This window comes from Enoplosus armatus, chromosome 14 (assembly GCF_043641665.1).
Source record: "Enoplosus armatus isolate fEnoArm2 chromosome 14, fEnoArm2.hap1, whole genome shotgun sequence".
Classification (NCBI taxonomy): Eukaryota; Metazoa; Chordata; class Actinopteri; order Centrarchiformes; family Enoplosidae; genus Enoplosus; species Enoplosus armatus.
In genome coordinates, this window is record NC_092193.1 from 14,804,384 (window position 1) to 14,829,901 (window position 25,518).

General features: G+C 43.2%; 2 protein-coding genes across 2 annotated transcripts in view; one reads left to right on the forward strand and one right to left on the reverse strand.

Moving 5' to 3' along the window:
• The window catches only part of LOC139296411 (protein unc-13 homolog A-like), a 29,669-nt gene extending 11,256 nt beyond the window's left edge, over nucleotides 1–18,413 (reverse strand). The window contains exons 1-19 of the mRNA XM_070918811.1: nucleotides 18,392–18,413; nucleotides 13,891–13,920; nucleotides 13,545–13,644; nucleotides 11,892–12,009; nucleotides 11,600–11,723; nucleotides 10,926–10,996; nucleotides 10,695–10,749; nucleotides 10,216–10,245; nucleotides 8,413–8,626; nucleotides 5,400–6,518; nucleotides 5,153–5,255; nucleotides 3,946–3,989; nucleotides 3,265–3,343; nucleotides 2,608–2,682; nucleotides 2,286–2,505; nucleotides 1,349–1,576; nucleotides 915–1,056; nucleotides 506–675; nucleotides 216–331 (exon numbers count right to left, since the gene is read on the reverse strand). Coding sequence (XP_070774912.1) covers nucleotides 216–331; nucleotides 506–675; nucleotides 915–1,056; nucleotides 1,349–1,576; nucleotides 2,286–2,505; nucleotides 2,608–2,682; nucleotides 3,265–3,343; nucleotides 3,946–3,989; nucleotides 5,153–5,255; nucleotides 5,400–6,518; nucleotides 8,413–8,626; nucleotides 10,216–10,245; nucleotides 10,695–10,749; nucleotides 10,926–10,996; nucleotides 11,600–11,723; nucleotides 11,892–12,009; nucleotides 13,545–13,644; nucleotides 13,891–13,920; nucleotides 18,392–18,413 — 3,060 coding nt within the window. The remainder of the gene's footprint in view (nucleotides 1–215; nucleotides 332–505; nucleotides 676–914; nucleotides 1,057–1,348; nucleotides 1,577–2,285; nucleotides 2,506–2,607; nucleotides 2,683–3,264; nucleotides 3,344–3,945; nucleotides 3,990–5,152; nucleotides 5,256–5,399; nucleotides 6,519–8,412; nucleotides 8,627–10,215; nucleotides 10,246–10,694; nucleotides 10,750–10,925; nucleotides 10,997–11,599; nucleotides 11,724–11,891; nucleotides 12,010–13,544; nucleotides 13,645–13,890; nucleotides 13,921–18,391) is intronic.
• Nucleotides 18,414–20,086: 1,673 nt separating this feature from the next.
• On the forward strand, nucleotides 20,087–25,490 carry LOC139296179 (BTB/POZ domain-containing protein 2-like). Its single transcript, XM_070918518.1, has 9 exons — nucleotides 20,087–20,676; nucleotides 20,792–20,911; nucleotides 21,189–21,345; nucleotides 22,095–22,200; nucleotides 22,298–22,495; nucleotides 22,626–22,818; nucleotides 23,652–23,739; nucleotides 23,839–23,985; nucleotides 24,384–25,490. Exons 1-9 carry the CDS (start codon nucleotides 20,087–20,089, stop codon nucleotides 24,543–24,545), a joined length of 1,761 nt encoding a protein of 586 aa, XP_070774619.1. The 3' UTR covers nucleotides 24,546–25,490.
• The last annotated feature ends 28 nt before the right edge of the window (nucleotides 25,491–25,518 follow it).

Consider the following 25,518-nt stretch of genomic DNA (forward strand, 5'->3'; position numbering starts at 1 on the left):
GCCATTTTATATTTTTATAAAAGCATAGAGAAACATTTCCTAGAGTATAAACGCAGAAACAGAGAATTTACAAGGTGATTGATTGTGTTAATGTGAAACCCAGAATGAAATTGACTGGAACTGATGAATTCAGCAGGTTGCTCTTGTATATTTAATGTTTTATTTTGAGTGTAAATAATAATAACAACCTTTGGAAGATTTCCACTCAGACTGACCTCATGTAGACAGGTGTACTGGACATGGTAAGGAGCAACCGTCTCCTCTCCTTTGATCTCCACACTTATGTGCATCCGGATGGCTCCTGACACAGCAGACTTATCAGTTCTCTTGTCTGTCAAATGAAAGTAAGATATAAATGCCTCCTTAGTTGACTGAAATCTGTTCTATCTGCAAGAGACAGGCGCTTCAATTATCTGTTTCTTGTTCTGTTATCTCTGTGCGACTTGCTGTTCGTCTCATCCATCTCTAATTCTCCATCGGCTTCTGTCTTATCTTGAAAACTCACCCAGGTTGTACCAAACGTCCATCTCCCCGCTCAGAGTCCGGACTTCGATGATGGTTTGACCCAGGAAGTCGTCGCTCTCACGTTTGAACCTCTGTTTCACACGCGACTTGATGTCGTCATCCTCGTCCCACACGCGAACCTTGATGCGGTCAGACGAGTTGTGGCATTCACTGGACGAGGCCGAGACAGAAAAGGTTGGCAAACAGAAGAAGTCAACCACTGACATCATGATGGTGGAGGAAATGGGGGAAAATGCACTAATTTCTAAGTATCGCATAGTTCTCTGGTGAGCCAAAAACATAACAAATGAGGTGTCTCAAATGTTTTTTCTGAGATCACCCTAAATTAGAGCACTACCGCTGTCCATTATAGTGACATAAAATGAGTGTTACAGAAAAGCTGCACTCACAAGTGGAAGTTTTCTTCCCAGACAGGGTTGAGGTTGCCGTAGATGGTCTTGGTTCTCTTCTTGGTCTTCCCAACTTGAACAGTTACATAAGGGTCACTGGAGCCTGTTTTGTCTTTAGCCTGCAGGCCCTGAGCACATACCACTGAGGAAGAGACAAGAGACATACAGACAATTAAACAAGATGGCTGTCTTCCAAGATACCTTTGTTGTACCTACATTTTATTAGAAAATCTTTTTATGTCAATAATAGCAAAAGAAAACAACAACAGCACTATTGTCAGGCATCATGACATCTGTATCACAAACAATAATTATGAAGAGAAAGTTTTATGTATATAACCCAAAATAACAAATCACAAATCTGTACGACATATGAAACCCTCTATCCTTAAACCTTCGATTCAGATAAGGAAACAAAAAAGCTTTTAACTCACCAGTGATGTCGATCTTCGCTGACCATTTGGAGGTTCCATCAAGCACGCTCTGCTTGATTTGTTTCATTTGCGTGCCGTGTGTTGTTTTGTCGAGGCCAAACACTTCCTGGATTTGCTCAAAGATTTCGGGTTTGTTCCTCTCTCTGATCTTCATGCGATCCTTCAAGACCATGATGATGTTCTGGGTTCTGTCCTCCGCCCCGTGCTTGGAGCTCTTCTCTGCAGCTCCTGATGAGACAGATGAATGGGGAGTGGGATATAGGAAGATTAGTATATAGCGTAAAATATATTCAAGGCGAAATGGCCCATAGGCTAGCAGGTTACAGTATCTCCTGTTTCCCTGCAATACATCTCTTTAAAGAGCCAAGTTAAGATAGCATCAATTTTGAAAGTCTTTGACATTTCTTGGCCAGGGATCAAACCCCAAACCTCCCAATATCATGGCAGAAACTGTATTCACTTAACAACTGATATGGTCAGGAAAAAGTAGATAGTCGCAGTATAAAAGACCAACAGATGTTTTTGGCATTAAGATCTTATAAGACTCTTTGGAGACAGCAGAGCGATGAATTATGCATCGTGTAGATTGACTCCAAAATCAGTATGGGAATTGGATAAGTCACCCCTTGTGGAGCTGAATTAGACAAAGAGGTATGGATGCAAAGGCTATGGGTAGAAGAGAGAGAGGAAAGAGGCAGGGGTATGACAGCACATTACTCAGGAGATAAATTGGAAAGGAAGAGGGGGAAGAATGTGAGAGTGGATAGAGCACAAGAATAATGGGATGTCAATCGGGCAGAAGGATACAGAGGAGGAGCTAAAATAGGTTTGGGGTTTCTGTGGACGGCTGGGTGTGTGTACATGAAAGTAAAAATATATGCATATGTTTAAAAGTGTTTTAATGCACGTGTGTGTGAATGGATGCTGCGATCCTTACTCTGCAGACAGTCGGCGTTGAGCAGATCCTGGCACTTGTCGTGGCATTTGACGCCGCACTCTGAGCAGCGCATGCCCTGTCGGGCTATACCCCACAGCAGCCCCTCGCATTCGTAGCAGTAGGTGGGGGTGGTGGCCGTCCACACCTCAAAGTTGTGTGGAGTAGTGGAGGAGATGGGGTAGATCAGAGCCTGCAGGGTCTTTTTGTAAACGTGACTTTTCTGCAGAGGGCGTGGAGAAGAGAAAATGTAAGTTTGACACCAGCAGTGATCAAAGGTTGGAAGATCCTGAACAGAAAAATAAGTGAGATGATGGAAACCCACCAGCTCTTCATTGCCAAGAGTGGTGGACGCCATGGCAGAGGTTATTCCAGCCTTACGAGAGTTCTGCACCAGAGACTGGGAACAGAAAAGTGTTTATGTTTGAACATGAGCTACATTGTGGACTTCAGATAGATGTTTGATTTCAGTAAGGGATAAACAAGTACTCACCATTGCCTGATGAGGCCAGGTAGTGATGAACCAGAGGAGAAGGGGGAAGAGAGAGAAAAATGTAAAAGAAACAAACAACTGGCTGTACAAGTCTTTATAATGCATTGTGTGTACATGTGTGTGTCTGACAGGTATGCCCTGACCTCTAGAAGAGAACAGTAACTACATTGATTAATTACTGTAATTATATTAACACCACAGATATGCATTTAATGTATCAACAAATCAAGCATGACACAGCTGTGGAAGACATGGGTTTAAGTATATTCACTTTTGATTATAGCAGAAAAAGGAAAGCTGGGAAGTAGAGAAGGAGTGAAATAATGTTTAGATGATTTCAGAGTAAGAAAAACTAACAATAAAGAACAAGAGGCAGGAACAGAGGTGATTGTTGAACTGCAGAGAAAGCAATAATGTCTGCTGATTCCAGGGCGCCCCACGAGATATGTGTATATTATGTTTGTATGTGTGTCCATGTTTGTTTCTCACCAGATCTCTGACAAGAGGAATGGCTTTCCTCTTGCGAAGGTCAGGCATGCTGTCAATACTGTAGAGTGCACCTCCCATTCTGAATAAGAGAAGTATGAACCATTATACATTCATATATATATGTTTATCAATATTTACAGTAGAAAAAACAATTCCATCATCAAAATTTCTTACTATAAAAGCATGTTTACTATGTATATACTACTATGTTACTATGGGGCAGGTGTAATTCTCTCTATCATTGTTTCTAATGCTACTCCAGTCAAGGACTTTACTGGAGAGTTTAATTAAGCAGACTGCCTCGTCTCAAATGGTGGCAATGACGCTCCTCATACCCGGGTATAATTGCTGGGTTTCTATTTGGCTAACGTAGCACTTCTTCAGTATGCAGCCTCAGTTCCACTCTGAGGTTTGCCTCATCTACAAATGACCTGCTGGCTAAGTCAGGGCAGCCCACCGCTGTTCAATACTCGCTGGCCAAATGCCACAAGCTGAATGAGCATGTGGATCAGAATGAAAAAGAACGGAGGATTCCCGGACTAAAGAAGGGCATTTGCAATCTAAAGCAGCGGTGGCAGGTTTCCACGACGATATGAGGGTCACTTTAAGTTTAATTTCTGGAGTTATTGCATTAGCTTGAGAGAAAGTACATTACTTGAGGAACTGACAGCAGACACTCACCCTCCTTTACCAAACCAGAGCGAGCTGGAGGTCTCTCCTCGAGCCTGACAGAGACAAAGAAGGAATGTCAGAAGAAGAAGCAAGCAATCTTAAGTTTATCCCTGCAGCCTTTTCTAGCATTCGTCTGATTATGAAACTGCTCTTCATTTCTAAAATCCCCTCCCATTTGTGTATTATTGTATCAGTGGTCAAAAGTAGGCTGGGTCAGTAAAAACTCCTATATAGAGCTGAAGAAATCTGCCAAGATATGAAGCATAAAAAGAAACCAGTTATTCAATAAATGTTACCCTTATTCATCTCATTACAGAATACATACACAGGTTGTGTAACTATGCAAAAAACACTTTGCCTGAATGTTGAAATCAAACATGTCTTTGGAGAATCTGATGCAGAGTGGCTGGATGACAGCTCTTGCAAGATACAACAGAAAGGGTCTAATTGTTATGATGATGAATGAGCGGGGTGAAGGTGCCTGTTTACAGACAGTGAAGAGCTCAACAAGACATCTGTTGCACGCATTTCCTTCTTTCTCTCAAGCAACCAATCAGGTTGTACCTACCTGTCAGCATGCTCCAATGATGGCCGAGCAAAGTGCATGCGAGTGTCACTATGGCAATGACATGAAACTGGAAAGAAAACAAAGTGGGTGGGCACAAACAAACAAAAAAAAGACAAACGGAGGGAAGCCAAATGTACAAAAACGCGACATACATCAACATAAACATCAAAGCAAGTGATTAATTCTCTGCACAACTGAATTCAAACGTAATGAATAGCAACATAATATGTGAATAAAATATGCAAGTGAAAACATATCAAGCAAAACTTAATGTGTACAATTAAATCAAGCAGTTTTGTCAAGGAGTGGTGTGGTGCTGCACCCAAACTAAAATAAAAAGCCATCAGTATTTTTATTTTAGGAAAACCAAAAGGAAGCAATAATAGAATATGAAACACATGAAGTCTGCCTCCTGGTGTCGAGCAAAAAGCACCATCAAAAGAGAACTCAAGAACTTACTGTATGTACCCTTTCTTTGCATATAAATAATGCACTACACATACATATTTCAAAGACTCTGTAGACACTTTTAGAGTCTCTTCAGCTCAGGTATATCTTTTAGATTACAGGGTGAATCAGGCCTTCAGCTCTGGGACTCGGACTGGACTGCTGTGGAGGACTGGACTGGAATTTGGAGGGTGATCTTACCTCCCGAAGCTGTTCTAAGACTTTGTTATAGAGCCGTAGCCAGTTCTCTTTGGCTCTGACTGCTGGATCCACTGGCTCTTTGGGCTCCTCTATGACTGGAGGACTAAAAGAAAAAAACAACAGTTTTTGATTTTAGGTAAAAATATCCTCAGCTGATACATTTAGGTGGTAAACGTGTTGTGTCTCTTCTAGTCTATTTTTGTTGTTTAGTTCATTGATCTGATTCCCTTTCAACCTTCCCTCTTACCTCTCAGGCGTCATCTCTTCTTCCTCTACTGGCGTCGGCGGCCTGCTCTCTTCAAAATGCTCCTCTTTCTCCTCTATGGGGAGCTTCTCCTCTGGCTGAGCAGGGGGTGACATGGCCTCCCTCTCCAACATCATTTCCTCTTCTAGCCATGACTCTTCCTCTTGCTGGAGAGTCTGGTCCTCAGGGGTGGCAGACTGTGTGGCGACAGGACCGTTGAGATGGGGTTGAGGCTGCCCAGACGACAGGGTCTGCTGGGAGGAAGGACCCATGGCAGTGGAGGGAGGCTGGGAGGCTGAGTTAGCCATGGTGGCCGGGTGGGATGGAGGGACGGTGCTGGCTGCAGCAGACTGGTGTTGTTGAGATACGGCTGGGGCTGGAGGGTGAGACTGGGCAGACTGGGCAGGCTGGGCAGACTGGGCGGTGGGAACAGAGGACAGGAAAGTAGAGGCCAGGCCTGTGACTGCAGCTGTAAGAGGTTTGGCCATTGAGAAGAAGGAAGTGGCAGATGGGGCTGCCTGCGGCTGAGGCTGAGTTTGGGGTGGGGGCTGTTTAGGTGGTTGGGCTGCTGGTTGACCAGAAGGGGGCTGTGCAGATGGGGCCATGCCAGGAGGATGAGACTGGTTGGATGTTTGGTTAGGAGGTTGAGTAGGGGGCTGCTGTTGGTGTAAAGAGGGCTGTTTCTCTAGAGGAGGTCTGGAGCCAGGTACATCCAGAGCTGGGGCGGCTGTTGACGTTGGCGTGGGGGTGAATGGAGGCTCCATGTCCTCACTGAGGGTCCCATCCAAATTGTACAAATCCTCCTCATCATACATCATCTCCTCATCCTCATAGAGGCCCTCCTCTTCTCCCCCATACAGTCCTCCGTCATCCTCCTCGTACAGAGCCGCCTCTTCTCCCCCGTCTTTGCTGTAGCCGCCCTCATCGCTATATGCCCCCTGAGTCTCATCCGGGTCCCAGTCTGGAGAGCCTTTACTGTAGCTAACTGAGGAGTGGCAGGAGTGGTAAGAGTCGTTCTCGTCGTAAGGGTCCCTCTCTCCATATTCACCGCCATAGTCCTCCTCGCTCAGCTGACTGCTGCACCGACTCAACTCTGCAGATGATGCATAGCTCCCCGAGGGACTGGACGGAGGATAAGAGAAGAGAAAAGGAAAGAAGCGAAGACAAGAGATGAGACAAGACGCGAAGAAAAGAGAAGAGAAAATAGAAACAGAGTTAAAACGCAAGACCTCCACATTTCCTGGAGAGACTGATTATTTAAGTACTTTAGAGGGATACAGTTTTATAATATAAATACAGACACTTCCATTCAGGTTATTATTGCATGTATACATTACTGCATTTATACATAAAACAAAACAAATGTAAAGTAAAAAGTTTACCATCCATTTATGCTTACAGAGCACTTTATTGGAGCACATTTTGGCATTCATACTTTGTACTCCATCAGACAGCCCTACTGAAAACCTTTTCTACATGTCTTGGGGGCGCGAGGAACAATGCTGATGGCTAATCGATGAAAAGCACCAGCGATACAAGAGTACCAGACAAGCAGCGAGAAATAGAGCAGAACAGAAAGGTGAGAGGCCTCCAGAAAGCTGACAAAAAGAAAAAGAACAAGAATCCGGAAATGCAACAAACAGGGAAAAAGTATTTATACTCCGTGATGAATGGGGCTATTAAAAACAGAATAGAGGCACAGAGAGGAAGGAGGATAGATGGGGGGGAGAGGGAGATAGTGAAGACAGGAAGGGAGTGGTGAGCACAGAGACAAAATAGAGGAGAGAGAACGCAGGGAAGGAGCGAGTGTAGAGAGCTGAGAGGAGGAGATGAAGAAGAATGGGCGGGGGTGTCCTGTCCAATACACTCACACAAGCAGCTAATCTTATGTTCAGTATTGACCATTAGATTGCCAGTTGAATAATTCATAAAGCAAGAGGTAAGGGATGCATGGTTTCATTCCCAGTCTATGAGAAATATGTCAATAAAAGCTGATAAATGTAGCAGTAATGTAAACAATTCTGAAAGAAAAATAGCGTTGGGTCTGTATGACCCAATGAGGGACTCATATGCACTTACTGCATGGCAGAATTTCATTGATTATATTCATTCCTTTATAGGCCGTTTTCACAGAAGACATGCTGACATGACACAGTTGCAAAAGCACAGGTGTAAATAATAAAATGAATGAGGCTGAATTCCATTTAGCTGCTTCAGTGTCAGGCTCCTTGTATTGTGTATGCTGGCTCACTGTCACACTGACTTAGTGGGACACTTCAATAGAACGGAGCCATCGTTAATGTTATTAGTGACACCTGTGTTTTTCCTGCTATGTCAAAATGTCTGCTGTGAAAAAGCCAAAACCTCACCACTAATACAAACTTTGCTTCTAAACTGAAACTAGCTCTTTTTCAATTTTCTATCAAAAAAACCCCAAAGTCATCATCACTTACTTACTCACATTTAGTGCTACACAACAATTAGTTCATTAATCGACATGAGTTAACAATTGTGGTAATACATTCATCACTGCGGCCACAAGCAGAAATTTCAGCAAATTGGTAAATACTAAAACATAGCCTAACAGTTGCACAAGTAGTGAAGAGTCATAAAATTAACTAACATTAGCCGCCATAAGCTACTGATCATACCAGACCAAGTGCATTTAATTGCTCATGAATTTAAGTTTTCATTTGTGAAAGGACGATTGTGCTATTTATTGTTTTATAAGTTACATAGTCTCTTTTTAAGCCATTTATTAAGCAAAAATGCCAAATGTTCACTGCTTTCAGCTCAAATGTGAGAATTTGCTGCGTTTTTCTGTTTTAAATTATTGTGAACTGACTGAGAATGGGACAGTTGGTCAGACAAAACAGGCAATCTGAAGTCACCTTGTTGCGATGCACTTTTTTTTTTTACAATTTTATAGACCAAAGACTTTATCAATTAATCAAAAAAATGAATCAATAATGAAAATGTTACTTTCAGTCCTAATTACACTGAAGCAGGCACACACCTGACAGTCCTCTGATTGTGGTATTCAAGGTCGTGGCTGTTGCCAGAGCGCGGGTAAGAGAAGCTTCTGGAGCTGCGGTGCTGCTGGCTTATGGGATACTGGTGGACTGAGGCATTGGGCTGGGACGTGCTGTAGTAGGGAGGGGGGATGCTGTTACTGGTTTCACTGCGATAGTCGCTGTCCCTGTCGTCCACAGCACTGTCCTGGTCTTCATCTGCACAGAGGCACATGGCAAGAGAAAAAAATCATCAGACTTTTTGCTGGTTCCTCATAGAGGACAGTAACAGGAGACAAGAACATCATGAAAGAGATGATCCCAATAGACGACTTGTCATGTGGCGCAGAGATAAAAGGCTCTAATCAGCACTGAACCAATCTTTTAGTACTATGGTAATTACAGATAATATAGATGAGCTGGCAGCATTCCACTACTGAAGCCCTATCAGACCCATATAGGTCATTCAGAGTGCATCCATACATGAAGCACATGATGAACATCTTCAGCGACTTCCTTCTCATCCTCATCCTCATAACTGCACATAAATCCATCCCTGCTTCCTAAGGAGAAGCTTTATTTTTCTGTGATGTCCATAGATCAGAGATTAACATCCCAGAGGGAAGTGATGAGAGACTTTAACAGTGCTGAATCAGTCAAAAGCGAAACCAGTATCTATTAATCATTCATCATTATCCATCATCGTCTCTCAAACTGTGACGTAGGCGGCTGCTGCTCCACTTACACCTTCATCTTCATCTGTCTGGGCGTGTAAACACTAATTAAAGGCATCGAACTTTGTTTCTCACTTCAACCGTGTCCCCACATGTCTCCCACTCTCTCTCACTCACTTCATCAGCTCACCATCTATCATTATCCCCCCCGCTCTTTCCTTTTTTCCTCTGAGTGAACACAGATGAGATGAATCGCTGCAGTTGTGTGGGAGAGTCTGACAGACACTTATATAAGACCATCTGCTAATCACAGCAAGAGAGAAAGAGAGACACAGGGAGGGAGAGAGAGAGAGAGAGAGAGAAAGAGAGAGAGAGAAAGAGAGAGAGAGAGAGCTTTTTGCATATATTCATATTTCTAATGTATATGTATATCCATGTAATACAAGTTTCTATGTGCAGTATGGACAGTGCAGTCCATAAGTATCTGGACAATGACATCATTTTCATTAACGTGGGTCTGTACTGTAGAACATTGGATTTAAAATGAAGCAATGACTGGTGTTAAAGGGCCAATTCACAAAAAATGACTCCACAGACCTCACTGTTTTTCAGTGGAACTACTTTCGATTAAAGACATAGTCCCTATGAAAGTTGTTGTTGTCAGTGACGTCTGTTCATTATCTAGAGTAACAAGGACACTGTTTCTGGAAAGAGATGTTAATGTTTCATTTTCTAAATGTCATCTTTTTTTAATGCTGTGAGCTCCACAAATGAAATTTAATTTCCCTTCATTGTTAGGGGGGATGGTGGCAGAAATCCCAGAGAGGGATAAACTAAAGCTATCTGCATGACTAGATACCACTAAAGGTAAAAGGGTGTTTGAAGGTGAACAGTTGCAGCTCATTTCATACATATTCAGGACAATTACAAGAGCACAAGTTCTACAATGTTCATCCAATATGCATGTAAGCACCCTCAAATAGAAGCTGAAAGGCTGCACTTTACCCTCAAATTTACTGTTTCACTTCAAATCTAATGTGATGGATTGCAGAACCAAAGCAATGAAGAATATGCGATTCTCTAGATACCTATGTATTGCACTGTATGTACAGTATGTATTGTCTGTACACTTACTTTGTTGGTCTCCCCATAGGCTCCAGTTACCTGCAATAAAACAGGAGGGTGTCAGTATTGATTATGAATTACACTTGTGTCCAAACATAAACATGCATTCATGCCATTAATGCTTCAAAGTTCCCAGATGGAGCTGCTGAACGGAAAGAGAGCACAAAAGCAGTGCTGAGCCTCCAAGTCTTTCCACCTGCCCCAGACAGCTGGCTCAGCAGGCTCGGCAGACTGGGCCAATAGTCGAGGCGCAGCAGCATCCTGGAGGAGCCCGCCTGTGGACATCTGATACCGCTATCGATCCATTACAGCGCAGCGAGCCAGGCCCCCTTTTCCCCTCAAACACACAATAACCCACGTGTGGTTACACACATAATGCACACGCTGAGCTAAAGCAATCTAATTACATCTCTCAACAGCTCAACACATAATTCTCTTGTTCAACACAAACAAATGACGGTTTGTGCAAACAGTGATCGGTCACTTACAACACTGGGTTCCTGGTACACGGAGAGGACGTTCCTGCTCCTCCTGGTATGAATACTGGAGTCAGACAAAAAAAAACTTAAAGGTTAACTGGTCATTAACAGGGAAGATATTATGTCTATATGCAGGAATTGTAATGTGTAACATAGTTATTCCCCCAATTAATCATGTTGGCATGTTCCTAAAATGTGAGGATGTGCTGGGGTATTAAATCAAACGGGGTGACAGCTTACATCTTGGTCCCTCATGGCGTTGATCTGCTCCAGTTTTTTGGCCCAGTATCGTGCCTCATCCTCGGGGATATCTGAAAACAACGAGCCAGACAAACTCAGGTGACAAAAACAACCCTAATGGAGCTGTTAAAATAATTATTCACAAGACTTTTTGCCTAAAAACTTTTAGGTTTTGTTTTATGTTACAAACTCAAACCAAAAGACGACAAAGTAAGCTATAACGACCCATTTGCAAATATTACTTGACCCAGATCTGAACATGTAGATACACTGGCCTGCTCAGAACACAGTGACATTGAAAATTGGCCTTTCCACTTACAGCCCTAAAGCCAAACCCCTATAAATAGGTCAGGTCCACAAACTGAGGAGTCAGGTGAACACTATCGACTAGAGGAAGGGGAAACAGCATGAAAATGACACCTAATCAATGCTAAAAGGAACACAGCTTGATCACTGAGAAGGAAAGGATACAAACACTCTCCTACTGAAAAGTAGGCCAGGTTAATTAATCTGAGTTATTGGTGTTCATATATCACTGTTTGCTGTGAAAATACACAGACAGGCATAATTTATTCATCTTCCCTCGATGGCTGATGATTTCCAATAGTTTCATATTCTCATCTTGTCCCACCTATTGACACTTTCTGATTTTGACGTGAATATTGATTTCTCACCGAGAGGCAGCTCAAAGCGCGTGTCGAGCAGTACCAGGTGGAGAGTGGGATCCTTGGTGCCACAGATCTCATTATCAGTCATGATGACCTGGGAGTCCAGTGTGAGCCACTCCCCTGGACCTTCCTGCATACAGAGCGACATTTCGCAGCTGACACACAAACAACATGCTGTAATAATAGATGAGCCTGATGAAAACAGGTCCAAACCCTGAGTGAGTGAGTCCCTTAAGAACAGCTGAGTACAGAGTGTTCAACTGCAGTATTTCTGTGGTGGTGGTGGTTAGTGGCAAACCTCATTTGACTGTCGGATGCTGCGGAGGGGAATCCACACAGTGCCGACCATGGTGTCCCAGATTAACCCTTTATTCCACACCTCTACTGTCAGACCCAGGTCCAAGCGGTTAATTTCACTGGATAGAAAGAGAAAGAGAGACAGGAAAGTTCAAAATCAAGAGAATAAGTAACTGATTTAGCAATAAAAATAAATTTAAAGACAGTTGTGGAAAGTAACTAAGTACATTTATTTGTACTTACTTCTACACCATCACATTTCAGAGGGACAACTGTAGTTACTAGTTACTTTTCAGATTAAGAGTTTACATAAAAGAACATATGATAAGCTAAAAAAATACAATACATTGTTAAAGTATATTGCTGATAATACTTTTGCTTAAGTGTGGGGTTTGAATCAATGACTTTGACTTGTAATGGAGTATTTTTACATTGGTACTTTTAAAGGATCTCAGTACTTCTTCCACCACTGTTTTTAAGATAAATGTTAAACACACACAGTCACTCATACACACTCAGGATGCACAGTAATTACTTGTGGGCTTCACTGTGACAAATATAAGACATGTCTCTGTGGGAGCAAGCCTGAGAGAATCTAACATAAAACATTTACAAGACAGCAGGAAGCAGGACAGAAAGAAAAGGGGGGGGGGGGGCAGAGTGAGAAAGAGAGAGAGAGAGAGAGAGAGAGAGAGAGAGAGAGAGAGGGATGGATAAGGGGAGGGAGGAAAAGAGTGTGATGAAAGCAGTGGAGGAGGTGATTGTATCGCATGCCTGGAGGGAGAAAGTAGGAACTTTAATTAAGAAATAGGGGGACTGGATTTCCCGTCTCAGTGGTGACTCCTTTTAAGAAACGTGCCTGTTTGATTCATGGCAGTGACTGAGGGGGCACAGTCATTTAAAGGCTGTTAGAAGGAGGCTCTCTCTGCAGCCCAAACATTACGTAACACAGCTCCACTGATGCAACCCCAGTACAATGCTCAACGCCTCCGAACATCATACAAATGCACAGGACTCCGCAGTCAGCCTGCCTGCTGCATCCCACATGCTAAATGATTGTCATTCATCGCCCATATGCTGCTACACTTCATCTCTCCGCATGCCAAATACAATTTAGTGATTGCAATGAGCTATCATTCCAATATTTAGTATTTATTTATCAAACAAACTAATTCAAAAGTGGGAAATGATGCCTAGAGAGCAGAAAAACAAGGAGAGGGAAGAGGGGATATGGAGGGTGCGGGGGGGGTTAAGGTTGAAATGGGGAGAGGACGAGGAAAGACAAAGGAGAGGAAAGAGAGGCTGGGAGGGAGCCAAGGTTGAGAATGAGGATGAGAGGGGCAGAAGTGTCGGGGGGGGGGGGCAGATGACAAAGAGGATGAGGCAGTTGTTGGAGGCTGAGGAGCGGATGTGGAGAGGAAGAGCTGTGTGAAACAATACAGGGATAAAGGGCACTTGGGATGGAGGAGTGAGAAAGAGGGGAGGGAGGAAGGTTGATAAAAAGCAAGAGATGAAAAAACACACACACAAAAGCACTCAAGCAGCTGAAGTGGAGAGTAGATGAGAGGATGAAAGCAGAGGAAAGAGCGAGGAAGAGGGAGCTAAAGAGAGAGAGAGAAGAGAGAGTTTTGTCTGAAGATGATGAAGGACTCACAACATGAAGTCTTGCTCCCAGCTGGGCAAGTTGCCCCTGACAGCAATGGTTGTGCTCTTCACATTTTGTACCTTTAGAGTCACATAAGTGTTGAACTTCTCTGTTAAGGAGAAAGAGATGAAGACAGAGATGCATTACAATGAAACACCTCTGCATTAGAAAACAATAATGCAGTCCCGGTGAGATACAGATGTTATATTCTACAGAGTTCCTGTCCCTTCATTTCCATTCATGGCTGCAGCATGTAACGTGTCCTCGGTCTGCTAAAAGATTCATGTCACACAACAGCGAGTCTCTCCCTCCTGTGTGATCTACCTCTTTCTTTTTCCAGGATCCCAGGTCTTACCTTGGGGTCCGTCCAGCTTGGCTTTCTTCACTGTGGAAACACAGAGAGGGACAAAGTCACACACAGGAACACCATCTGTTTTCACTTCTGAACACACTACATCCTCTATTCTGGCTTTTACACAGAGAACAGGCAACAAGGGGATGCTCGTGATAAATGAAAACACAGTCTGGGAATTTTAATAAAACACACACGACATGAAACTCTTGGAAAGGACTGAAAACGCTTGGAAAAATGCTTTGTAGACTAAATATAGAGGGTATATCGTGGATATTCACAAGTGTTGACACAGGAAACTGAAATTGCAACTATGCAGATTGAGTGTGAGTACCGTTGTGGTGCTCTGCCTTATTTTGCCATACGGTCCAGACATGTTGGCACTGACTGTGGTGGCAAAACATAGAACCACACAGAGCTGGAAAAATATGGGCGGCTTTCCCGCTGTGCTCCATCAGTGTGGGATACAGAAACAGAACAGAACACCTACATGCAAATAAAAAAGAACCACATACACAGATTAAAGAGATAACCAAAGTACATATATTTTTATTAGATGAAATTCCAGTCATTGTAGTGGTAGATGTGGTGTAAAATCAAGTATAAAACCATTTCATTTTTCAGCATTTTATGATCACAACCCATCACCATGCAGGGCGCTGGTCATGTCTGCTAACTTTGGGAATCTTTATTGAACAATTCAGAGGGAGAATTCCCACCTTCATCAAACGCGATGTGTCAGAGGATTTTTCAGTATACAGTTAAAGCATCTCTCTCTGCAGCACATTTTTACCACCTTTGACGTAACTCACACATACATTTTTAATGCCCTTCTACCCACAGCTCTCTAACCATGCACACACATGCTCCAGAAGACCCCCACACCACACTGCAGGTGTGTGCACATCAAACACACATAGGTTTGTATGAATAAAATGCAAACGCAAGCTCTGTACGTGAACCTGCACCTTTAATCGCCCCCCGAGAAACGCAACGTGAACACCAATTCATGACTTATCTCACAATATCCTCCACAGACCATCCACGCCCCAACCAGTCGCCATAGTAACCACCGCAAAATGAAAAGTTGATGCAAAATTGCCCTGAGTCAGCAAGGGACTTTTTTTTTATTTCTATTTCTCACTTCTTTTACTTCACATTTCTTCAGTGTAACACACACAAGCTAAATCTGCAGCTTTAAGTGCCACGCTGTTACATCAGCAGGCACACACACACACACACACACACACACACACACACACACACACACACACTCACTCAACTGCAGTGACTCACTCACATACACCTGCAGCAATGATAAAAAATATTCATCTCTGCTTCCATTCATACCTCAGCAACCTTAATGTCAACTCACATAAACACACAAGTAAACACGTACATCTGTGTGTTTGCATCTTTACTTAAGGTCAAACTCTGCTCTGGCACCAGCTCAGCATCCTTTTGATGTCCAGTTCAGTTTTCAAAAAGAGCTGTAGCTGAAAGCTAAAACTATTCAACACAATACAGAGAAGACGAAGAGAAGAAGAGAAGAAACCAAGCCATGTTTTCAGCAGCCCTTTACATTGTTCAGGCAGACCACATCAGAGCCTGTGTCAACACTAAAACAGCCCTGGAAATATATCAGTACATGAGGAGGATCAATAACAAAGGAATTGGATTTTTCGACAGTGGAAAGCTGAAGCTTAATAATAGCGCGCTATCATAAATCTCTCTGACAGGGTGAGTTACGAAGAGAAATGTCCATGAGCCCCACAAACGATATTTTGTCACAATTGCATGTTTCTAAGCAGACAAGACGACCCCCAACGCACACATGTAAACACTGTACATGTAAGTGCCCATAACTCATGAGCAATAAGCCTGTGGAGGGCTGTGGCAGTGGATCAACTGACATGTAGGTTATGGGTGAGTAGTTTAGATTCAGAAAACGAGGTCAAAGATATAACAAATCTATCACCACCTGGTTAAATGGCTTAAAGGACATAACAAATCAACGTGTGTTAGTTTTTTTTGTCTTTAATCAGAGGACGCACAGCACAATCTGTAAGACCCAGCAGCAGAGACTTCATTCAGGAAGTACCTCTGACACAGCAGACTCTGACTTAAGGGAACTAAGCGGATTGCCAAGAAAACAGAGACTTGACAGGGAATCAAGCAAACCCTTCAACTTGAACTGTCAGGGAATGTAAAATAGGGAGTGGGTGAGCTGAGTTCAGCCATCCAATGACAAAACGAGGGCTGACATGATTCAGATAGACAGCGTCTTATTCTGAAGGATCACATATACATGCAGATCTGCAGCAGTCTGCAACTGCTGACAGAGACATTACACTGCCAGATTTAGTGTCCAAATCAAGGCAGGGAGAAAACTGGACTTTGAAAGTATGTGGAGTATCTGCAGGGACAGAAGCCAATTTTTTTCAGAGTTAATCTGTATCTGTGTCTGAATTCTGCTTTGTCGGCAGATGCTCCAAAGAAATGCTGCCTATTCAAGAGGCACAAAGTACTGTGGAGGCCAGAAATAGCTCCAGTCAGGTAAGCATGAATGATGTAACAGGAACAGAAAGAGGGCTCTCTGCCAAGTCTCGTAGTCTACGACACTGACAGCCGCAGCCAGTGTTTATGAATGAGTAACGCTCAGGGTCTTAATGACACCTGGGACTGACTCAGAGCAGGGACAGTCAGTGGGTGGACCTGGCGGGACAGGATGAGGTAGCATCCATAATGGGCCTGACGTATAAAAGGTGACTTTGAAACCCCCGTAACTTTCCTTTTGTGCCCACATTGCCATTATTCCATCCATGACAAATGTCTGGAGCCCAATCATACCTCCACACATCGTCTCGTCTACGGACCAGTGCTTGATCAGGTTTAGAGTTTAAAGGATTAGTCGATTAATCGATTAGTTGATCGACAGAAAAATAATCTGCAAATGTCTGTTCTTTTTGTCTTATGTGAATGAAAACTAAACATCAATAAAACAAGCTATTTTAAGAGATCACTTCAAGCTTTAGGCAACTGTGATTATTATCATTATGGAACAATCTGCCAGTTATTTTCTCTATGGATTGATTAGTCATTTGGTCTATAAAAAATGTCAGAAAATGGTTAAAAAATGCCCACCACAATATCCTAAAGACCAAGGTGATGTCCTCAAATGTGTTGTTTTGTCCAACCAACTGTCCAACATCCAAAGATATGAAAGAAAGACAGCAAATGCTCATTGGCATTTGTGCTTGAAAAAATACTTTAAAATCATTTAATCAGTTATTTAAATAGTTAACGTTAAGGTTAATATTATTGTCATTGTACGATGCAGGATTGCAGTTGCCAGTTCATTTTCTTTTTATGGACTCATTGACTAATTAACCAATCGTTTCAGCTCTAATTGGGATGTTTTACTGTACCATTTTCTAGCACCTTAACGACCAACAATGAATTGACAGAATAATCAATAATTAAGGTCCAAAGGTCCTCCTCTGCTTGAAATCAAGTCAAGTGAAGACAACTCACACAGCAAACCCTTGCTATTTGTCATTGAATTAACACAACACTAATTTTAAGAAAGTTGTTTTTGCAGTCATGCTGAGTCAACCCCTATCTGTCAAACAAAAGCCTTGAAGCTACACTGGAGGACCACAAACTGCTGTTGTCGAGGGGTCCCCTCTCTCTTAGCTTGGGCCATACTGATTCCTGCGCCCTGGATGTGAAGCTGGAAGTGGCGTTACTTTATGAGCAATCACAGCAGATGCTTATTCATCGCACTGAGAGGCAACAGTGTCAGCAGCAGGTGCTTTCAGGGAGTCTGGCAGGAGGAGGTGACGCATCGCTTCGGGGAAAACGTAGAGAAGTGACGAGCACCTCAAGCCGACTACGAGTATTCCCTCACGACTACAGCAGAGCGGCAGAGCCGAGGCGGCGGCGGTGCGGCAGCGGCAGCGGCAGGGGCTTTTCCTCGTCGTCCTCCTCCTCCTCTGACTGCCCACGCATGAATGAACAGAGTGGATGACACACACACACACAGAAACCGCAACAGTACTCACCAGGGGAGGAAACAGCAGTTCTCCTCCTCCATGTAGACATTTATAGAAACTCAAAGAGCCTGTGAATGTTTGCTTGTATTAACAGTCACGACCGGGCTAGCCTACAACAATCTTCTCTCTCTTAATAACTCATTCATACGAGGCGTCTTTATTTGAGGTCAAACAGTAAATTAAACAAACATGTCATTCAGCAACAGTGCCGTTAAAAGTATCCCCGTGGCACCCCCTTACTATAAACGTGTGTTTCCGTTAAGACAAGCTGTGTGATTTAATGACTGATCAGCACAAACCCTCCGCGGCTGGGGCTACACTGACTTTTCTACGGAGCTGATAGCCCGCAGGCTCTGTCAGACATCTGGTGCAGTTAAACCGGGAGCAAGTGATACTTCACTAACATCAAACACAGAGGGTTTAATTGCCCCTTTCATTTCCTATCTTACCTCCCACACATAGCAGGGACATCTCTGATAGCGGCGTGAGCGTCCCCGGCTGTCCTCTACTGAGTGCTCCGTGATTTTGTTTGGTCAGTCCGTTGGTCTCTTGGTTACAAAAAAAAAACACAACTAAAACCGCCAAACCGTTACCCTAAATGGTACCGGAAACAAATCAGCATCATCTCAGAGACGCTCGTCTCTTCCTCTGCGGAGCTGTTGCTCTTTTGGCAGGACAAGACACACAGAAGTGGATTCCTCGCCCCCCTCTTCTTCCTCCTCTGCATTGCCTCAGCTCTCCTCCGCTGCTCCTCCTGCGCGCACAGCCATCTTGTTTCAGCAGCAGCACCCTCCGCGCGAGGACAGCTCCCCCGCGCCGCGCCGCCCTGACGTCACGCTTGATGAGTAGCAGGCAGGGAGAGGAGAGAGGGGCTCGCGGTGGGGTGAAAGGAGGAGACCGAGACGGGATCGGGCTGAATTAATAGCGTCCTGGTCGGTGTAATGCACTCAGTGATGACGGCGAGGGATTTCATTCATTGTTTTCAAAGTTACAAAGCATTTTAGAAAAGTTGTCTGGTGTAATATTCCCAGCTTTGTAAACTGCATTTATTTTGGCTATTCTATTGCACATTAATAGTATCCCTCTAATCCTCAAATTATTATAAAAAATACAGGGCATGATCTCATTGTTCTTAGTGCCAGTTATGGCCCTGATAAATTATAAAACATATCATAAAACATGTGGCACTCTGCATAAAGGACTCATTTGATATTGGCGCACATGCGTTGTAATGAATGGGCAGAACCCATAAGTGGGTTTATCTCATAATGACAATATCTCAATCTCAACTTTACACATACAGCTGTACTCATTTGAAGCCTAAAGTAAAGTTTGTCTGATGACTTGTTCACAGTATTTACACAGTATACATGCTATTAAGAGTAATATTTACTCACAATATATAGCAGTTTCTTATATTATCACATTTTCTTCAAAATAGATAGTAAGTATGGGATATATGGATAAGGAAATCACTTATGTTGCTGCTCTAAACTAATTTATTTTGCTCACTAAGACAAATTGTAATTTGCTTATTATTACTTTATGCACTGGACTTTTAAAAGACTTGCTTGCTTCATCCATTTCTATTTTAGGTTTTGTTTAGTCAACTAAAATACTGTGCGTCAAAGTATTAGCAGTTTACTTTTAATAACAGCAAGAGAGAGTGCTGCTGCAGCTGCAATACCATGCATACTTTCATCTAGAAATAATTTACAGTCGGTAATGATGGTGACTGTAATACTGGATAATAGCTTGTGACATGGTGGGTTTACATTGTCGCTTTACAGCAAGAAGGTCCTGGGACTAAAATGTGATCTGACCAGTTGTGCCTAATGATTGTTGAAATGTACAGTTACGTGGCAGGGGTCTGTATGATTAGGGCAGTAATAGGGTGGAAATGGGCATTAAACACTATTATATATATATATATATATATATATATATAGAAGTATGAACTCAAATGTACAGGTTTTAAACTGTTCTCCCATGAACATATTTAGATCAGAGACTACCAATGCAACTGATTAGCTATTACCCTGCTATAGATTGAATACTGGTGTGAGAGGAAAATGGACCTCCTGTGCAGATGAGAGCACCGTGTAGTACCAAGAACAAACGCCGAGGGGCAGCAAAAGAAAGTTATGACTGTGAGACGACTAGAAAGACTCAACGCGATGAAGTGTGTTGTTTACGCCTACGCTAGGTTCAAGATGGCTGCTGGAGACAACAGCGGCAGGCCTCCTTGCCTTAATTTCTCCGGACCGGGTCCTTTGGGAAACAGCCAGCCCAGTAACAGCGTTTTCTCCATGCCAGCATCCAACGGCGGAGCGGTTGGTGCGGCCGGGGGAGCACAGGGAGCAGCGAGGCGTCCGAACCCGCAGCTGGGGCCTGGCGGGGGAGACAGCAACGGTGTTTCGACCGGAGCTCCGCCGACTGCGCAGAACTCCCTGCAGCAGTCCGCTGCGGCAGGTGCTGCGGCAGCCGGAGCCATGGCCACCCCGGCGTCCAACATGGCACCCACCGCAGCGTCAAACGCGTCCTCGGCGGCAGCACCGACCGCCACTCCGGCAGCTGCGTCTGTACTGGTGTACCGAGAGCCAGTGTACAACTGGCAGGCGACGAAGAGCACCGTCAAGGAGAGATTTGCTTTCCTCTTCAACAACGAAGTGCTCAGTGACGTTCATTTTTTAGTGGGCAAGGGAATGGGTGTCCAGAGGATACCTGCGCACAGGTAAGATGATTAACTGCAGCATGAGCATTCAAACTGTTAGCTAGCTAACGCTGAGTCTGCAAAGCGAAAAGACGTAACCTGTCTCTTGTTTTTTGTTGTTGCTGTGTGCTGACAGGTTTGTTCTGGCGGTGGGGAGCGCAGTGTTTGATGCCATGTTCAACGGTGGGATGGCGACGACCTCAACGGAAATCGAGCTTCCTGATGTGGAACCAGCTGCCTTTCTGTCGCTGCTAAAGTGAGGAGTGTGTGGAGGGAGAGAGGGTGGCATTTAAACGGATGATTTGCATGTCCTGAAAGTGGGCGTGTGTTAGGTTTATTTTTATTTCATATGTCATATCAGCATTTGGGAAATAGCAAGAATTTGCAGCTCAAATTAAACTCAGACAATGCAACATAAAATTTCATACCAGTGCATTCATCATGATTTATAATGAAGTTAAGCACACAAATATCTAAATTGTGTGCCACAATAAAATTGCAACGCTTTGTACAACTTGTGTACTCTCCTGCAGGTTTCTCTACTCTGATGAAGTCCAGATCGGGCCTGAGACGGTGATGACCACACTATATACAGCTAAAAAGTATGCAGTGCCAGCCCTGGAGGCTCACTGTGTGGAGTTCCTCAAGAAGAACTTGAGAGCAGACAATGCTTTCATGCTGCTCACACAGGTCTGCTTCCCCCATCCTTGAATGTTGACCAGTTCTTTTGTGTGATTTGATGTGTAGGACTGACTGCCCTGCCTTTATATCTATATGCATCTGTCAATTTAGTGAAAAATTGCTGCTTCTTACAACCCCTAGTTTTGCTGCCCTAGAAGTTGATATTTTTAGTGTGCCAAAGCTGTCAGTATGATATGCAACAGAGCTGAAATTTTTAATTCACAGTTGAAGTTGGGTATCCTTATATATGTTGTTCATACTGTTGCTGATATGATAGCTGAGTTTCAATACAATATGATACCTTATATTGAGAAATATAAACATGTTTTTTGACAAAACTCTTTTTTTATTCAACAGAAGAAGCCAAAGTTCTCAAATATTACATGTCTAAACATGCACCAGCAGCTGTCCAAAACCTTAAAAATAAATGACAATAATATAATACAGTCTACAATTGGCAAAATGATGGTTTAAATCAGAAACTGTCCCATCAAAGAATAAGTAAACAAGATTACAAGTCTGACCAGACATTTGATGCCAGCTTTCGGTATTTGTCAGCTTTTGAAAGTTGATGCCACGAACATATTTTGGCTCATCCCAAAAAAGTATTAAGGTTTGAGATCCAGTCCTGCTCATAGATCTTCTTGCAATACAGTAATTACTGAATTGTCATTCTTTTAAGTGCAGTTGTGAATTCTCTAACTAGGCCGTATAGTAAAAAATGTGTTCTTAAAACTGTGGTATATTCTTTGTTTCAGGCACGGTTGTTTGATGAGCCTCAGCTTGCCAGCCTCTGTCTAGAAAACATCGATAAGAACACTGGAGATGCTCTCGCCGCTGAAGGCTTTACAGACATAGATTTGGGTAATGTCGCCTTGTGAATGCTGTCATTGGTGCCACACGTTGTGTTTCAGGATAACAGCCTAACTGACCATTGCTTTTTCATCTCTCCCTCCCTTAGATACATTGGTGGCAGTGTTGGAGAGGGATACTCTCGGGGTGAGGGAGGTGCGTTTGTTTGGTGCTGCGGTGCGTTGGGCCGAGGCCGAGGCTCACAGGCAGCAGCTGCAGCCCACACCCGAGAACAAACGCAAAGTCCTGGGCAAAGCTCTCACACTCATCCGCTTCCCTCTCATGACCATTGAGGAGTTTGCTGCAGGTGAACAGAAACACAATGAAACCAACATTGTAGCTTTACTTTAATCTCCCAAAACACACACACACACACACACACATCCTGTGCTTCAGACCCTGATCCTTGTCTTCGGGTCTTGTCATCGTGCCCTCAGGTCCAGCCCAGTCCAGTATTCTGACAGACAGGGAGGTGGTGAGTCTCTTCCTCCACTTCACAGTGAACCCAAAGCCTCGTGTAGATTTCATTGACCGGCCTCGCTGCTGCCTCCGCGGGAAGGAGTGCAGCATCACGCGTTTTGGACAGGTGGAGAGCCGTTGGGGTTACAGCGGGACAAGCGACCGCATACGGTAAGTGAGGAGCAGAGCATTTTAAAAATTTAATTACAGCCTTACTCTTTTTTTTTTCTTTTACAAAAATAGACTTTAAAGTTAGTTAGATGTCAAGGCATATTAATTCAGTGCAATCAATATTTAGTTATTATTTATGAACTAAAAATGGCCTATGATTTTTGAAGAAAATTACAGTAAAGTCAGTGAAAGTCCACTTCCAGAGTTCAGCCGTAGAATAAGAAAATTATTAAGTCTGTTTTAGTGTAGATTACATTGGCTGCATTTGCACTTTTCCCTGCTCCACTCAAACTTAAACTGAATGACACATTTTCAAAATATTTGGTCAGTCAGTCAGTAAGCCAATAAAACAGATGATGTTTACCATGCCATACTCCTACTATACCTAATGATGTAAGGCCAGGGACTTGTTAACAGGAACACAGACTTTAAGAAACCTGAAAAAACTTCTGCTGTCGTCACAGAACAGAATATTTACCTGTCAAAGTCATGGTTGACACACTGTCAGCACTGTGGTCATTAATAGACCTTTTCTAAGGCAAGCACAGTTGTAACTGATAACATAAACGATGGCTCTGTTCCAGTGAGAGCCTCAGTATTGTGCATGCTGGCTCACTGGCATGGCTTACTAAGACCGAACCGTCGCTCATGTTATTAGTTACTTCTGTGCTTTTCCTGCTATGACAAGTGAAACTGTCTGCTGTGAAAAAGGGGTTAGTTCTGTGACTAGAAAACTACGAAGGAAGACACACCACATGTTGTACGTACAGTTTTACCCAGCTCATCGTATCTTCTCCCTTCTTGATATATTCCCGTTCTGTTTTTCTTCTCAGATTCTCCGTAAACAGAAGGATATTTGTGGTTGGGTTCGGTCTCTACGGCTCTATACACGGACCCACAGACTACCAAGTTAACATACAGGTGTGGACACGAACCCTTCAGAAACTCTGTGTCCGGTTTTGCTATATGTTGTAGTCATGATGTATAACATATTTTCTCTTTCTCTCTCTCTCAATGCAGATCATTCACACAGACAGTAACACGGTGCTGGGCCAGAATGATACAGGCTTCAGCTGTGATGGCTCCGCCAACACCTTCAGAGTCATGTTCAAAGAACCAGTGGAGATATTACCCAACGTCAACTACACTGCCTGTGCTACACTGAAGGTCTGTGACGTGTTGGTCATCTGACCAGATACACATGCAGCAACAACCATTATTTTCATTATTGATGAGTCTGCTGATTTCTCAATTGTTTGGTCTATAAAATGTCAAATAAATAGTGTCCAGTCCAAAAAGCTGACTACTATAATAGATTTACTCAAATAGAAGACAAAGAACACCAGCACATCTTTACAATTGAGAAGCTTGACTTAAATAACTAATCAATTGTAAAAAAAAAAAAAAAAAAAAATGACAAAAAAAAAAAAAGAAAAAACATTTTCTATCTATCAACTTATTGTTTCAGCTCTAATTTATTTTCCCTCCTTGTGGAAATTTTAGAGTATCTAATGTGTCACTATGCAGCTCCAGCAGTGTGTTCAACCTCTCCGTCTGTGTTGCAGGGTCCAGACTCTCATTATGGGACTAAGGGAATGCGAAAGGTAACACACGAGTCATCATCCACTGGCACAAAGACGTGTTTCACCTTCTGCTACGCAGCGGGCAACAACAACGGCACTTCTGTAGAGGACGGACAGATTCCTGAGGTCATCTTCTACACATAGTCACCTCTGACATAACAACGATCTTCCATCAAATGTGACAACCTGACACCAGCGCGGGGCCACACCTCAGCAGCCGCACTGGGGACTAATCTCTCAGACATCATACTGTTCCCTCCATGTAGTGCACTACTGTTGGCCACGTGGGAGGCCAAACAGCCGTAAAGCGGCGTAGCTCACTACATGGGGCGTAGCTCGTCATTTGAGAGGCTGTCTCTCTCTCTCTCTCTCTCTCTCTCAGTGGCTTCCTTTATCCCTCTGTGTTGTAGTGATGCCAACCTCTGAAACAGACATGACTGTAACCGACTCCACAAGGGAAGGAGAGAGGGAGTGAGGAGCCGCTCAGATTATTCACAGTATTGATGTCACTGCTGTGGATTGACGGCGTAAGGCTCGACACTGAATTCTACTTAAGCTGTACAATTCCCCTTCCTGTTCTCCACAGCATTACGGCAAAGGAGAGTCGCAACTGTATGAATGTACAGTTTATCAGATTTGCCAAGACAAGTTCCTCATCACTGTTAAAACCAGCATTTCACTCAATTCCACATCAGCTGTAACTTCCATAGACTCATAGACCTCATAGGCTTTATGAACTCTTGGTGAATTTGAACCGATCTTCATATTAATCTTAACAACATGATTATGGTAAGCAATTTTTCGGGTTTCTACATACAGTACAATCTGTGATATCTTGTGTCCTTGCTTGGTAGTTGCCTATACCCATGATACCTTGCACTTCTCGGCCTTGCATATGTTCATTTGGTTGTTCTATGGATGCACACTAACTCTTCAGATATGTTTCTTTCTAGCTTTGTTTTAAAAAGTGTGGGCGGAAGAGCTTTCCCTCTTGGTGCGGAAGTTAAAGGGTTGTATATTAAAGTGGCATTTATTAACATTATATATGTAACTTGAAATAACTATTGATTAAAGAGTGAGGAAAATGTATTGTGGTGCTTGTTTTTTTTGGGTGGGT

Excerpts from the sequence above, each read along its gene's own strand:
- LOC139296179 (XM_070918518.1), top strand. The coding sequence starts at position 20,087 with ATGACTGTGAGACGACTAGAAAGACTCAACGCGATGAAGTGTGTTGTT. Across the intron at positions 22,201-22,297 it reads CTTTACAGACATAGATTTGG|ATACATTGGTGGCAGTGTTG; the intron begins GTAATGTCGCCT and ends TCCCTCCCTTAG. Across the intron at positions 23,740-23,838 it reads ACTACCAAGTTAACATACAG|ATCATTCACACAGACAGTAA; the intron begins GTGTGGACACGA and ends CTCTCAATGCAG.